Source organism: Muscardinus avellanarius (genome assembly GCF_963383645.1).
Source record: "Muscardinus avellanarius genome assembly, chromosome: 15".
Taxonomy (NCBI): Eukaryota; Metazoa; Chordata; class Mammalia; order Rodentia; family Gliridae; genus Muscardinus; species Muscardinus avellanarius.
This window is the reverse complement of record NC_137801.1, coordinates 78,389,602-78,403,217: the sequence shown is the minus strand read 5'-3', so window position 1 is coordinate 78,403,217 and position 13,616 is coordinate 78,389,602. Positions and strand designations below refer to the sequence as shown.

Below are 13,616 nucleotides of genomic sequence, written 5' to 3'. Positions count from 1 at the left end.
CAATGCAGCTTGGGACTTAAAACATATATACTAACAAAAGCACAAAAGCTAGGAGGAAAGAAATAGAAAGTACTATAAAAGGTTCTCTGACTGTATATGAGGAGTTATTGAAATATTGTTAAGTAGACTATAATAAATTAAAGATATAAGCCAGGCGTGGTAGCGCACACTTGTAATCCCCTGCTTGGGAGGCAGAGACAGGAGGATCACGCAGGTTCCAGGCCAGCCTCGCTGGCTTAAGAGACCCTGTTTCTAAATAAAACTATAAAAATGGGTCTGGGTGTGTAGCCCAAAGGTAGAAGGGTTTCCAGGAACCCCAGTACCACCAAAAATTAAAAATTAAAAAAAAAAGATATAAGCAACCACTAAGAATAAAAACAAAGAGTTTTAGGAAATAAGCTAACAGAGAAGATAAAATAAAATCATAAAAATATTCAGTTAATTCAAAAGAAAAGATAAAGAGAAGGAAATGGGAAAAGGAATACGTGGGTCAAAGGGAAAACATATAATGGTGTGATAGATTTAAACCTAATTATATAATAATCCCTGTAAATTCAGCTAGTCTAAGTAGACCCATATAGAATCGGGGTTAAATTGTCAGATATTAAAAAGAGGAAAGCAGACAGGCAAACTATGTTCTGTGCCTAAGAAATACTTTTAATATGTTAGATCTAAAGACACAAAGATATGAAAGGTAAAGGAAGGAACAAGTTATAGGCATCCTTGTTATTCATAGCAGTTAAGTTTTATAAAGGCATCATGAACACTGAATGAGCGAATCCTGAACTACTGTTCTTAGGTGCAAGTGTGTGAATGTGTGTGCACATACATGTGTACACACATACCTCCCAGAGGTCACAAGTTCATCCTGGTTGATTCTATTTTCTTTATTTTACAAAAAAAAAAAAAAGAAACAAGGTTCAAAAGCGTGAAATGACTGGCCCGGGGCAGTTGCGAACAGATGCAACAGTCAGGATTCAAATCCTCTTCAACCGCCTTAGAGCCAGAGCTTCCTACGCTGCCCAGCGTGATGCTGTCTCTTCCCTGTTCCATCCTTCTGTTTTCTCTGAGACCTAAGGCAAGAAGCCAGTCATCTCAGCTCACCCGGTCACTCAGCCTCATCTGGGAGGATACATGTGGGACAACTCCAGTGTTTTCTCTTTGCACATGTCCAATAATGACCTTGAAAGCACCACAGACATTGACTTGGGAGTTGTAAATCAATTATAGCTGTTAGGAGAATCTGCGAGCGTTAATCTGCCAATAATAAGGATCAAATATACTGTGTTAGTATTAATCAAAGGAAAGCTAGAAATGCCCTTTTAGTATCAAACAGGGCAGATTTGTTTTGTTTTGGTATCTAGGAATTGAAGCCAGTGGCCTTCTACCTCCAAACTATGCCCTAGACCTTTTTATTTTTATTTTAAAACAATGTCTAAGTTTCTGAGGCTGGCCTCAATCCTGAAATCCTCCTGTCTCCACCTGACAGAGCAGAATTTATAACCAAGAATATTATTAGGAATTTAAAAAACAATTTATTGATAGTAAAGGGTAAGTTCATTAAGAGGATATAACAATTTTCAATATTTATGCACCCAATAACAGAGCTTCAAAATGACATGAGCAATTATACATAAAGCTATTAGGATAAACAGAAATATACTACTGCAGTCAGAAATTCCCATACTCTCCTAACAGCTGAAAGACAAGTCGACAGAAAATTGGTAACCATATAAAACATTAGAACAACACTATAACCAACTTGACTTAATTGATATTTAGGGAACATTCCACCCAACAACATCAAAATATACACTCTTTTCAATGCACATAGGACATTTACCAAGATAGACCACAACCTGGCCATGATCATTAAATTTTCATATGCATAAAGGATTCAATTCATGTGAACTACATTCCCTGACCACAATGGAGTTGAATTAGAAATCAGTATCATAATAGCCAGGCAAAGTGGCTCACGCTTGTAATCCCAGCATTTGAGAGGCTAAGACAGGGAGATCTGGGTTTGAAGCCAGCCTCAGCTACTTAGTGAGGCCCTTTGCAACTCAGAGAGACCCTGTTTCAAAATAAAGAATAAAAAAATAGCAACCCAGGTATGGTGGCACATGCTTGTAATCTCAGCTTTCAGGAGGCTGAGACAGGAGGATTATGGTTTGCCGGACAGTCTCCGCTATTTAGTGAAGTCCTTTGCAACTCAGTGAGATGCTGTTTCAAAATAAAAAGAATTAAAAAAATAGGGCTGGGGGTGTTAGCTCAGAGGTAGAATGCCCCTGGGTTCCACCACCAAGAAGAGAGAGAGAGAGAGAGAGAGAGAGGGAGAGGGAGAGGGAGAGGGAGAGGGAGAGGGAGAGGGAGAGGGAGAGGGAGAGGGAGAGGGAGAGGGAGAGGGAGAGGGAGAGGGAAGGAAGGAAGGAAGGAAGGAAGGAAGGAAGGAAGGTCACAAAGAATTGCTTCAAAATAACTCATGGATCAAAGGAAAAATTTAAAAAGATATTTGAAAACATTCTGAGTTAAAGAAAACACAGCATGTCAAAATTTGTGGGATTCCACAAAAGCAGTCCTTAAGGGAAATTCATAGTACTAAACTCCTGTAGTAGAAAACAGAGAAAGGTGTCAAGTCACTGGCTTCTGCTTTTACTTGGAGAAACTAGAATAAAAAGAGAAAAAAGGAGTAGAAAAAGGTTGGGACTGAAATCAATAAAATACAAAAATGGTAGAGAAAGGTAGTGGAACCAAAATGTGACTTTTTTTAGAAAAATAAAATTGATAAACTTCTAGTTAGATGACAAGAGTGAAAAAGATTAACCTAGATGGATAAAACAAAATATAGAAATTATCAGCATTAGGAAAGAGAGAAGTGACATCACTTCCGATCCTACAGGATAATAAAGGATTCTCTAAAAATATTTATACAAGTAAATTCAATGAAGTGGATGGTACTGACATATTCAAATATTCACTGAATGATAAATAACCTGACTAGTCCTATAACATTTTTAAAAAGTGGAGTTAGGAGTTAAAACCTTTTAAAATGAAAACTCCAGCCCTACATAACTTCATTGGTGAATTATATAAAATTATAATTAAGGAAGAAATTATAGCAATTATATGGAAACTCTTGCAGAAAATTAAAAAGTCAGGAAAATACTTCCTTTTTTCTATAAAGCCAGTGTTACCCTCAAGCTCAAGATAAAGTATCACAGAATGATTTTTAAAGCAGAAAAAGGAAACTAACATAAAAGATAGCAAATAGACTAAAAAATGGGAAATAAAGAAGGGAGAATTCTGAAAAAGTCTTTGAGATCAGTATGCCTAAGATCTCATTAAAGAGAAAAAAGTAGGTGTGTGGCATATCAGAAATAACTAGAGAGAGCTGGGTGTGGTGGTGCACGGTTCGAATCCCAGTGTTCAGAAGCTGAGACAGGAGGATGGCAGTTTTCAGACAGCCTCAGCTACTTAGTACGGCCCTTTGCAACTCAGTGAGACCCTGTTTCAAAAATAAAGAATAAAAAATAGTTCTGGGCATGTAGCTTGGAGGTATGAATGCCCCTGGGTTCTATCTCCAGTACTGAAAAAAAAAAAAAAAAGAAAAGAAAAGAAATAAAGAGAGGAAGAGAGAAAGAAAAAAAATAACTAGAGAGGGAAAAGACCAATTTCAATTTTGGGAAAGAAAAAATGCATTTGTTTTAATATAAAGCTTCCATAGGTAGTATAAGCTCCAGAGTAGATACAGCTGAAGATGGAGTTAGTGTCTTGGAAAGCCATAAAGGGATTTATTGAAAAACCCAGAGCTCATTATAATGTTAGACTACAATGCACCAACCTAGGCAATGAGCCATGCCTGTCTTACTCATGGGGCAGTTTTTCTTCTCCAGTGACTCAGTTCTGTTAAATCTATATTGATGTTTTATCTGGGACTCCCTTTTCTAAAATAATCACTCATTCATTCAAAAACTATATGGAGAGCATACTGCATTGCTGGGGCCCATTCCAGGGGTATGCAGTGCATTTTAGCAGTTATTAAACAGCTACTGTCTCCACCTTCCTGAGCTTACATTGTGGTAGGGGGCAGCAGAGACAGACAACCCGCAATCAACATGTAAGAGCTAAATTATACAGACTATAAAGGGGAGCCGGGCGTGGTGACGCACGCCTGTAATCCCAGCATTCCGGAGGCTGAGACAGGAGGATTGTGGTTCGCGGACAACCTGAGCTACCTAGTGAGGCCCTCTGCAACTCAGTGAGACCCTGTTTCAAAATAAAGATACAAAATAGGGCTGGGGGTGTAGCTCAGAGGTTGAATGCCCCTGGATTCTATCCCCAGTACCACAAAAATAAATAAATAAATAAATAAATAATAAATAAATAAATAAATAGGAACTAAGTGATCCAGCCTTGATGGTACAGGCCTGTAATCCCTGTACTTGGGGAGGCTGAGACAGGAGGAGCTCAGGTTCAAAGCCAGCTTCAGCAACTTAGCGAGGCCCTCAACAACTTAATAAGACCCTGTTTCCCAAAATAATTTTTTAAAAAGAGGGATGGGGGATGTAGCTTGGAGGTAGAATGCTTTGGGGTTCCATCCCCAGCACCACCACCAAAAAAAAAAGGGGGAGGGAGCTAAGTGCCTTGGAAGGAAAACTAGAGCAGGAGAGGAGAGCGCAGGAGGGAGAATAGTTTGCATTGTGTGGTTGTTTCTAGAAAGTGGTATCTGAGCTCGATTGAAGCCCCTGAGGGACCCCGCCTTCCAGCTCTCTGGCACCTGTGATCTGTGGGACAGAGACAGAGGCACCAAGTGTCTGAGGTGAGAGAGCCTGGCATCCACACGGAGCAGCCAGGCCAGTGGGGCTAAAAGAACAAGAAGAGGTTGTTAGAAGATGCGCTGGCAGCAGGCTCCGAATTTTCTGGAAAACCCTCTCTTTTGCAGCAGGTCCACAAGGGGACTAGGCCGTCACACTGAAGCTAGTCAGAGGCAGAGGAGAGCTGAACCAAGCTTGCAGGCAGGAGGCCTCCAGCAACCCTGGAGTCTGCGTTGCTGGGACCTCGGTGCTTGCATTTTGGTCCCAGGGCTGAGAGTTGGGGTGAAGGAGAGGGCAGACAGCTAGGGAGAGGCAGATGAATCATTCCAGGAGCCGGCATCCAGCTCGAGGGCTGCAGGGTGATTAAATGACCCCAGCGGCTTCGTGGATCAGCATGGTTGCCTGACTTGCCCGTTCATTGAAATGAAGGCTCATTGTGTGAGGCTTTTTAAACACTGTGGGCTTCCCAACCCATATGAAGCCTCAAATAATTAAACACACACACACACACACACACACACACACACACACACACACCTGCCTTCTCTATTTCACCTGGAGGAAACAGGAGGCTACCTCCAGCCACAGAGAATCCACCAGCACATAATTAGACCTCAACAGGGGCCGGCTCACAAGGATGGAGGGCTATGTACAGCCTGGGTGGCTTCACAGCCCACCACATGCACCTGCTTTGTACACAGAATACTTGGGGGCTGAGGATATTTGTTTAGAGAGAGAGAGAGAGTTCATTTCATCTTCTATAGCCAGGAATGTCCGCAGATTCTGGTCGTACACAATAATTACAGTGTAACAGGCTTAAAAATGCAAACTCCGCTGGGAGTGGTGGCGCACACTCGTAATACCAGCATTCTGGAGGCAGAGACCAGAGGATCACAGTTCATGGACGGTCTCAGCTACTGAGCAAGGCCCTTCGCAACTCAGTGAGATGCTGTTTCAAAAATTTTTTTTAAAAGACTAAAAAATTAGGACTGGGGATGTAGCTTGGAAATAGAATGTCCCCTGGGTTTCATCCCCAGTACTGAAAAAAAAATACAAACTCCACTGGACAGGATTTGGCCCCTGTGAACAGGGTGCTTGGCATACAGAGATGTCTGCACTTGGGCACAAGCAGGCCAGACCAACCCAGGCCACAGGTTCTAGTCCCCTGGTGATCGTCATTCTCTTCTCATTTTTTTTCATCTGTATTCAATAGGGAAACAATTCTTCAAAATTAATTGCTAACAGAAATCACAGGATTAATGTTGAAACAGTGCTGTTTATTTTGGAGGGGCCCTTGTCTTTGCAAGTAGGAGATTTTTCCAAATATCATGTTTGTGGGTCCCTCGTGCCTTTAAGGAGGGTTTTTGCTGGCCACAAGGGGTGGATTCACAGTTGTGAGGCTCCCATTTCATAAATCCAAATTTCTGATGCTTGTGTTGAAGGCGAGGCCACAGGTACAGACTGATCCCAGCAGGCGGCGTGGACAGCGTAGCCTAAGGCTGTGCCAGGACAGGTGTCTACCACTTCCCTCCTGTGACTGTCACCAGCAAAACTCTCACACTCTTGGCCCCTCTCAGCTAGTCTCATGCCCAGGGTAGAAACCAAGGGTTAGGCTGGCCGGCGATGGTGGGGACAGGGGGAGGACTAACCAGAGTCAAGCTGTGGGCCCTGGCCAGCTTACAGACAGTGGTGCTTAAGAATCAAGAAGAAAATCATCACCATCACCATCATCATCAAGGGACATCTTAAAGCTTCACCAAAATGTTTTCACAGGCTTTCACTGCATTAGCATTTTATATATTTATTTATTTTTATGTCACAGGGGATTGGACCCAGGGGGTCATTCTACCTCTGAGCCACACTCCCAGTCCTATTTTATTTTATTTTTTTATTTTGAAACAAGGTCTTGCTAAGTTACTGAGGCTGGCCTCAAACCTATGATCTTTCTGTCTCAGCCTCTCAAGTATTGGGATTACAGGTGTACTCCACCACGCTGGACATTTTATGAGTATTTTCACCGGAGTGTTTTTAAAACTTTAAAGTGCATTGGTTTGTTATAGCAGAAAAATCCAGTAGAAGATGCTATAGTTTTAGAGGTGATTTGTTCCCCAAAGGTTCATATGTTGGAAGATTGGTCCCCATGTAGTGATACTGGGGTGACGGGACCTTTAAGAGGTAGGGCCTGATGGAAGGTCATTAGCTCACAGCAGGTGCTGCCCTTGGGAAGGATTAAGCTAGTTCTCCTGGCATCCTGAGTGAGTTCTGAGAGAGAGAGAGAAAGAGAGAGAGAGAGAGAGAGAGAGAGAGAGAGAGAGAGAGAGAGAAGGGGAGGGGAGGGGAGGGGAGGGGAGGGGAGGGGAGAGGAGGGGAGAGGAGAGGAGAGAGCGAGCGTGCAAGCTCTGTTATAAAGGAGGATCCTGTCACTTCTCCTCACCCTGGTCTCCTGCGCTGCCATGGGTGCCTCCCTCTTTTGCACACTCCTGCCAGTCGGATGCCCTTCGCTATGAGGGCCACAACAGAGCCGAGGTGATCCAGCAGGCTCCATGCCCTGGAACCTCCACGCTGATGAGCTACATAAGCTCTTCCTCAGGCATTTTGCTATAGTCATGGAAAACAGACTGATAGCACGTCACAGAAGCTGGGAGGCTGCTCCTGTGGCAGCAGCCTTGGACCAGCCATGCTGGCTCCACCTCAGGAAGGGCTGTTTTGAGCAGTGGCAAAGCCCTCTGATCCCTTAGGCTCTACTTAGACAAGAGGATCACAAGGTTGAACCTTGCTGAGGTTCAAAGACGGCCTCAGCAAGTAGTGAGACTCTCACCAACCCAGTGAGACTGTTTCATAAATAAAAATAAACCGGACGTGGTGGTGCACGCTTGTACTTCCAGTATGTGGGAGGCTGAGACAGGAGGATTGGGGTTTGCGGACAGCCTCAGCTACTTAGTGAGGCCCTTTGCAACTCAATGAGACCCTGTTTCAAAATAAAGAGTAAAAAATAGAGCTGGGGGTATAGCTAGGAGGTAGAATGTCCCTGGGTCCCATCGCCAGTACCGCAAAAAATAAAAATGAAATAGGGCTTTGGGTGTAGCTCAGAGGTAGAATGCACCTGGGTTCAATTGCTAGTAACACACACACACACACACACACACACACACGGGACTGCATTTTCAGTATTGCTCTGCCTCAGTTTCCCCTCCTGGTAGAGAGGACTGCAGAGCATGTCAAGGCCAAGATGTCAGGCTGAGGGCGGGGTGGGTAGGGTGATTTCGGGGCGGGCAGCACCCTAACCTTCCAACTCACAATCTCTCCAATCTTGGGCCCCAGCGGCCCACCCCTCAGCTCAGGCCCAGGACCGACCCACTGCCACCGTGTCCCCGCTGCGCACTCAGAACTCTCCATCCCGCCTGCCAGCCGCCGGCCTCAGACCCCGCTCCGTGGTGTCCCCGCAGCACGGCCAGCAGCCCACGCTGCAGGTGTGCTCCCGGCCAGCCATCCCCCTCACGTCGGCAGCCTCGGCCATCACGCCACCCAACGTCAGCGCAGCCAACCTCAACGGGGAAGCCCGAGAGGGGCCCCTCGGCGGCCTGCCCACATCCAGCCCCACCAACACGGGGTGCAAGCCGGATGACAAGAAGAACGAGAAGGTAAGCGGCCAGCCCCGGGCCCTGGCCCAGCTGGTTATCATAGTCCTTCTGCATCAGATGCCAGTGGGCGGTTCCAACGCGAATACCCATGCTCACCAGGTTCATGGCCTTAGATGCACCAGGCATGTGACAGAGATGGAAGCCAATCCAGGAATTCCAAGCAGCTGGTTGGAATGAAATCAGGTCAGCCACAGCATGCTGGCTGGGCCAACACAGGCCAGCCATGGTTCTGTGCAGATCAGAAAAGGATGCCTCCCCCACCCCTCTCAGTGTGTCTCCGTTCCTTCTGTTGGAAAACCTTGTCGTGTACCCATTTTGTGAGAACAGGATGTTTATTGCTATGTGGTCATAAATACTCAAATCTGCGGGTGCAGAGTGACAGCACAACCCCTCCCTTTGAGGTGTCTTTCTTGTGTAGTCCCCCAACCTGGGACTGGCCTGCTTCCTAAAGAGAAATTAGAAAGGTGGCCGGGAGCCAACCTGAGAGCTGGTGTGGACAGCGTTTTCAGCCGTTCTTTTAGCTGTAAAGGAAACTGAGCTGATTTCATAAAAGAAAACCTAAACCCCATGAACTGGTATTGGTGGCTAGACAGCCAGATGCTGAGTTAGCCAGGATTAGAACCTACATCTCTTAATCAGTGCTGTCCAGCAGAAATACCATACCAGCTGTAAATCTTTTATTTTGTGTGTGTGTGTGTGTGGTACTGGGGGTGGAACCCAGGGGCTTTTCTACCTCCGGGCTATACTCCCAGACCAATTTTATACTTTATTTGGGAACAGGGTATCACTGAGTTGCTGAGAGCCTCACTAAGTAGCTGAGGCTGGTTTTGAACCTGTGCGATCCTCCTGTCTCAGCCTCCCAAGCGCTGGGATTACAAGCGTGCGCCACCACGCCTGGCACTAGCTATAAGTCTTACTGAATTTTTTTCTAGCAGACATTCTTTCAAAAAGTAAACTACCAACCGGGCATGGTGGCGCACGCCTGTAATCCCCGCGCTTGGGAGGCGGAGACAAGCGGATCGCGCAGATTCGAAGCCAGCCGTGCTGGCTTAAGAGACCCTGTTTCCAAATATTAAAAAAGTATAAAATAGGTCTGAGAGTGTAGCCTGGAGGTAGAAGGGCTTCCAGGAACCCCAGTACCACTAAAAAAAAAAAAAAAAAAAAAAAAAAAAAAAAAAAAAAAAAAAAAAAAAAAAGGTAAACTACTGGGCATGGTGGCGCATGTTTATAATCCCAGCATTTGGGAGGCTGAGACAGGAGTATCATGTTTTGTGGACAACCTCAGCTACTTAATGAGGCCCTTTGCAACTCATCGAGACCCTGTTTCAAAATAAAAAAATTAAAAATAGGGCAGGGAGTGTAGCTCGGAGGTAGAATGCCCCTGGGTTCCATCTCCAGTACTGAAAAAAAAAAAAAAAGTAAAGCTAATTTAAAAATAAAATTAAAAGGTGAAACTTATAACATATTCTGTAAAATACAATATCTGAAATGTTTTTGTTTCAATATGAAATCCATACTAAAACATTATTGATTATATATCTTTTCTTTTTGTGGTACTAGGGGTTGAACTCGGGGACATTATACCACCCGGCGACACCTCCAGTCCTATTTTTATTCTTTATTTTGAAACAGTCTCACCAAGTTACAGAGTGCCTCACTAAGTAGCTGAGGCTGGCCATGAACCTGCAATCCTCCTGTCTCAGCCTCCCAAGTACTGGGATTACAAGCGTGAGGCATCATGCCCGGCTGATGAGATATCTTGCCCTCTTTTGTCGCATAAAGTCTGTGTGAAACCCAGTGAGCACTTGTCTAGGGCCCACCTGCTGTGTGCGGCTCTTGGCAGGGAACCATGTTTGGGGCATTACTGCATGAATAATCATTCACTCCCTCTTGGTTTTCTCCTGTTCTGGAATTCTTTTAAAGCATTTCCATATAAAATTGGCCTTTGGATTCGGGTTTGCATAAGCGTCCTGGAGGTTAGATAGTGTGTTTGAGGTGAGAGTAGCATCCCTATCTCACAAGGACATTGGGAAAGCATGCACTGACCTTCGTCCTTGGAGCAGCAGAAGCCTGACCGTGGGGAGGCTGGAGGGGAGCCGGCCACACTTCACAGGGCCTCGGCATCTCCCTTCTCATCCTGTCCAGAGTGACGGTCCTTCCCCTGCTGAAGAGGCTCAGTTCCAGCCGCTGCAGCTGCGCACTCATCTGGCAAAGCTCCTGCCTCCCTGAGACCAACAGGGCGGCTGGCATGAGGTGGGATGGTTGCGCTGCCCCTTGCGTCTGTGTCCGTCTGAAAATCCGTTGGGTCTTGAATCTGTTCCCTGCCACCTGCGCCCTCGTTCTGAGATGTAGCCAAGTGCCGTAGGGAGGCACAGGTGAGGAGCACCGTCCCGCCCTCTCAGGCGGACAGCCTTCCTGTGGCCTTCTGAGCTGCTCAGGAGAAAAAATGGAATGGTCCTGGAAAGAGAGGCACGAGGATTCCATAAATACTTCCTTTTGTGTGTGTGTGTGCGCGCCCATCTCTCTCTAGTTCGAGAAGCAGATGGGTCCGGCTTCAGTGTGACTGTGACCGTGACCAAGCAGACATCTGTGTTGTAGAGTCGGGCCTCTGGGCATCTTCGTGAAATCCCACCAGGGTTCTCCTGCTGAATGTGGAGCTAATGAAAACCAGCGGGGGCCGTGGGGGCCGCGGCCACCGTGCCTGGAGACACATGGCAGACACTCGGCTTTCGCTCAAGGTAGACCCTCGGTGAACAATCCTCCCACATCAGTGAAGCGCAGTTGAGTCCAGGAGACTCCCGCATGGTCCCTCTCAATGAGGCCACCTCGGCAGCAAGCTCAGGGCTGGGCACAGACTCCAGGAAGCATGGGAAGCTGGCACGGTGTACCCCAAAAGTGGACCGGGTTATGTTAGGCTAAGTGAGCATATGTTCTGGGACTCGGTAATCAGGAGAGAAGCCTGCAGCCTTTCCAAACACAATATGTGCTTTTCCGTTCTCATCTCTCTAACAAACAAAACTCACACTGGTCTACACACACACCTGTTAATGTGTATCCTCCCAATTCCCAGGTGAAGTTTCCCTAGTTTACAGCAAGGCGCATAGGAAATAGTCTTACAATTTCACACCCACAGTTACCATCTGTATCAAAAGAGCAAACACAGCCACGATTTAAATCCTACTTGTTGCCAGGTGTGGTGGTGTACTTTGTAATCCCAGTACTTGGGAGGCGGAGACAGGAGGATCACAGATTTGCAACCAGCCTCAGTTACTTAGTGAGGCCTTCTGCAAATCAGTAAGACCCTGTTTCAAAATAAAGAGTTAAAAATAGGTCTGGGGGTGTAGCTTGGAGGTAGAATGCCCCTGAGTTCAATCCCCGGTACAGCAAATAAATAAATAAATAAATCCTACCTGTTACTCAGGAGCAGATGTACCTGTGTGATCTGTGCCAGCAACGAGGGACGAGGCAGGGTGTGAGGGGCCAGGGTCAGAGGCAGAAGCAGGCTGGGGTGCCCAGAGCTTGGAGCCAGGGGTCAGGCCTGATTTAATGTAGCCCCTGCCCTCCCAAGACCACAGCTGAACACACTTTACAAACTTGGGGTGCATCACTGCAAACCGTGGGGCCCATAGACAGGTGGAAGGAGTGAGCGGCTCTTGAAGGGCCTCGTAACCAGTCACCACTCAGCTCTTAGTTCTGTCTAGAGTGGAGCCCAAGGGTGGAGTTCAAGGCGCCATCTGAGGATGCTAGTCAAGGGCCTTCCCTGCTCTGATCTGAATACTCCACGCTCCCTGCTGTATTCCTCCTGCTGCTGCCTTGCCCTCTGCAAGACCTCTCCTCCTGAGCACCTAACTTCTATTTAATGCTGTCCTTACTGGCAGTGTTCCCATTCGCGCCCTTTGGTGACCCCTGCAGCAGCATTTTCCAAACCACTGGCATTAAAGATGCCCAGCCCTGGGCTGTGCACCACACGCCTGTAATCCCTGTACTCAGGAGGCTGAGACAGGTGGATCACGGGTTCAGGATAGCCTCAGCAAGTGGTGAGACTTAAATCATCCTAGCAAGACCCTCTTTAAAAATAAGAAAGAACGTCGGGTGTGGTGGCGCACACTTGTAATCCCCGTGCTAGTGAGGCTGAGACAGGAGGATCACACAGGTTTGAAGCCAGCCTCAGCTACTTAGTGAGGCTCTCGGCAACTTAGTGAGACCCTGTTTCCAAATAAAGCATAAAAAATATGTCTGGGAGTATAGCCCGGAGGTAGAAAGCCTCTGGGTTCCACCCCAGTACCACCAAAAAAAAAAAAATAAGAAGAAGAAGAAGAAGGAGAAGGAGAAGGAGAAGAAGAAGAAGAAGAAGAAGAAGAAGAAGAAGAAGAAGAAGATGAAGAAGAAGAAGAAGAAGAAGAAGAAGAAGAAGAAGAAGAAGAAGAAGAAGAAGAAGAAGAAGAAGAAGAAGAAGAAGAAGAAGAAGAAACAGGCCGGGCGTGGTGGCGCACACTTGTAATCCCTGCACTTGGGAGGCAGAGACAGGAGGATCGCGCAGTTTCGAAGCCAGCCTCACTGGCTTAAGAGACCCTGTTTCCAAATAAAAATATGAAATAGGTCTGGGAGTGTAGCCCAGAGGTAGATGGTTTCCAGGAACCCCAGTACCACCAAAATAAATAAACAAACAAACAAACAAAACCGGGCTTGGGGTATAGCTTGAAGGTAGAATGCCTCTGAGTCCAATGCCCAGTACCACAAATAAAAAGAAAGGAAAATTCCCAGCCTAGTGGGTTTAGCCCAACATCTTCATTTACATTGAATAGAATAGAACATGATCGATTGGAATAGGTCGGCATGCTTAGCACATAGTAGGCACCCGTGTTTGGGGAGAAATGATTGTTGTTGCTGTCAGGTATGCTGAACCCTGAAAGAAACTTATTTTAAGAAAGCCTCAAGCCGGGCATAGCAGTGCACGCTTGTAATCCCAGTACTTGGGAGGTTGAGACAGGAGGATAGCAGGTTCACGGCTACTTAATAAAGCCCTATGCAACTTAGTGAGACCCTGTTTCAAAAGAAAGAATAACAAATAGGGCTAAGGATGTAGTTCAGAGATAGAATGTCCCTGCGTTCAATCTGTAGTACCACACACAAAAAAAAGCCTCAAAACCCCTGGCCC

The 13,616-nt window shown here is 46.1% G+C and overlaps 1 protein-coding gene across 1 annotated transcript in view; it reads left to right on the top strand.

Moving 5' to 3' along the window:
• Positions 1 to 13,616, top strand: part of SH3RF3 (SH3 domain containing ring finger 3) — a gene marked incomplete at both ends in the record, with an annotated part of 328,187 nt that overhangs the window by 277,309 nt on the left and 37,262 nt on the right. Inside the window, one exon of the mRNA XM_080711312.1 lies at positions 8,139 to 8,458. Within this exon, the coding sequence (XP_080567438.1) occupies positions 8,139 to 8,458 (320 nt within the window). The remainder of the gene's footprint in view (positions 1 to 8,138; positions 8,459 to 13,616) is intronic.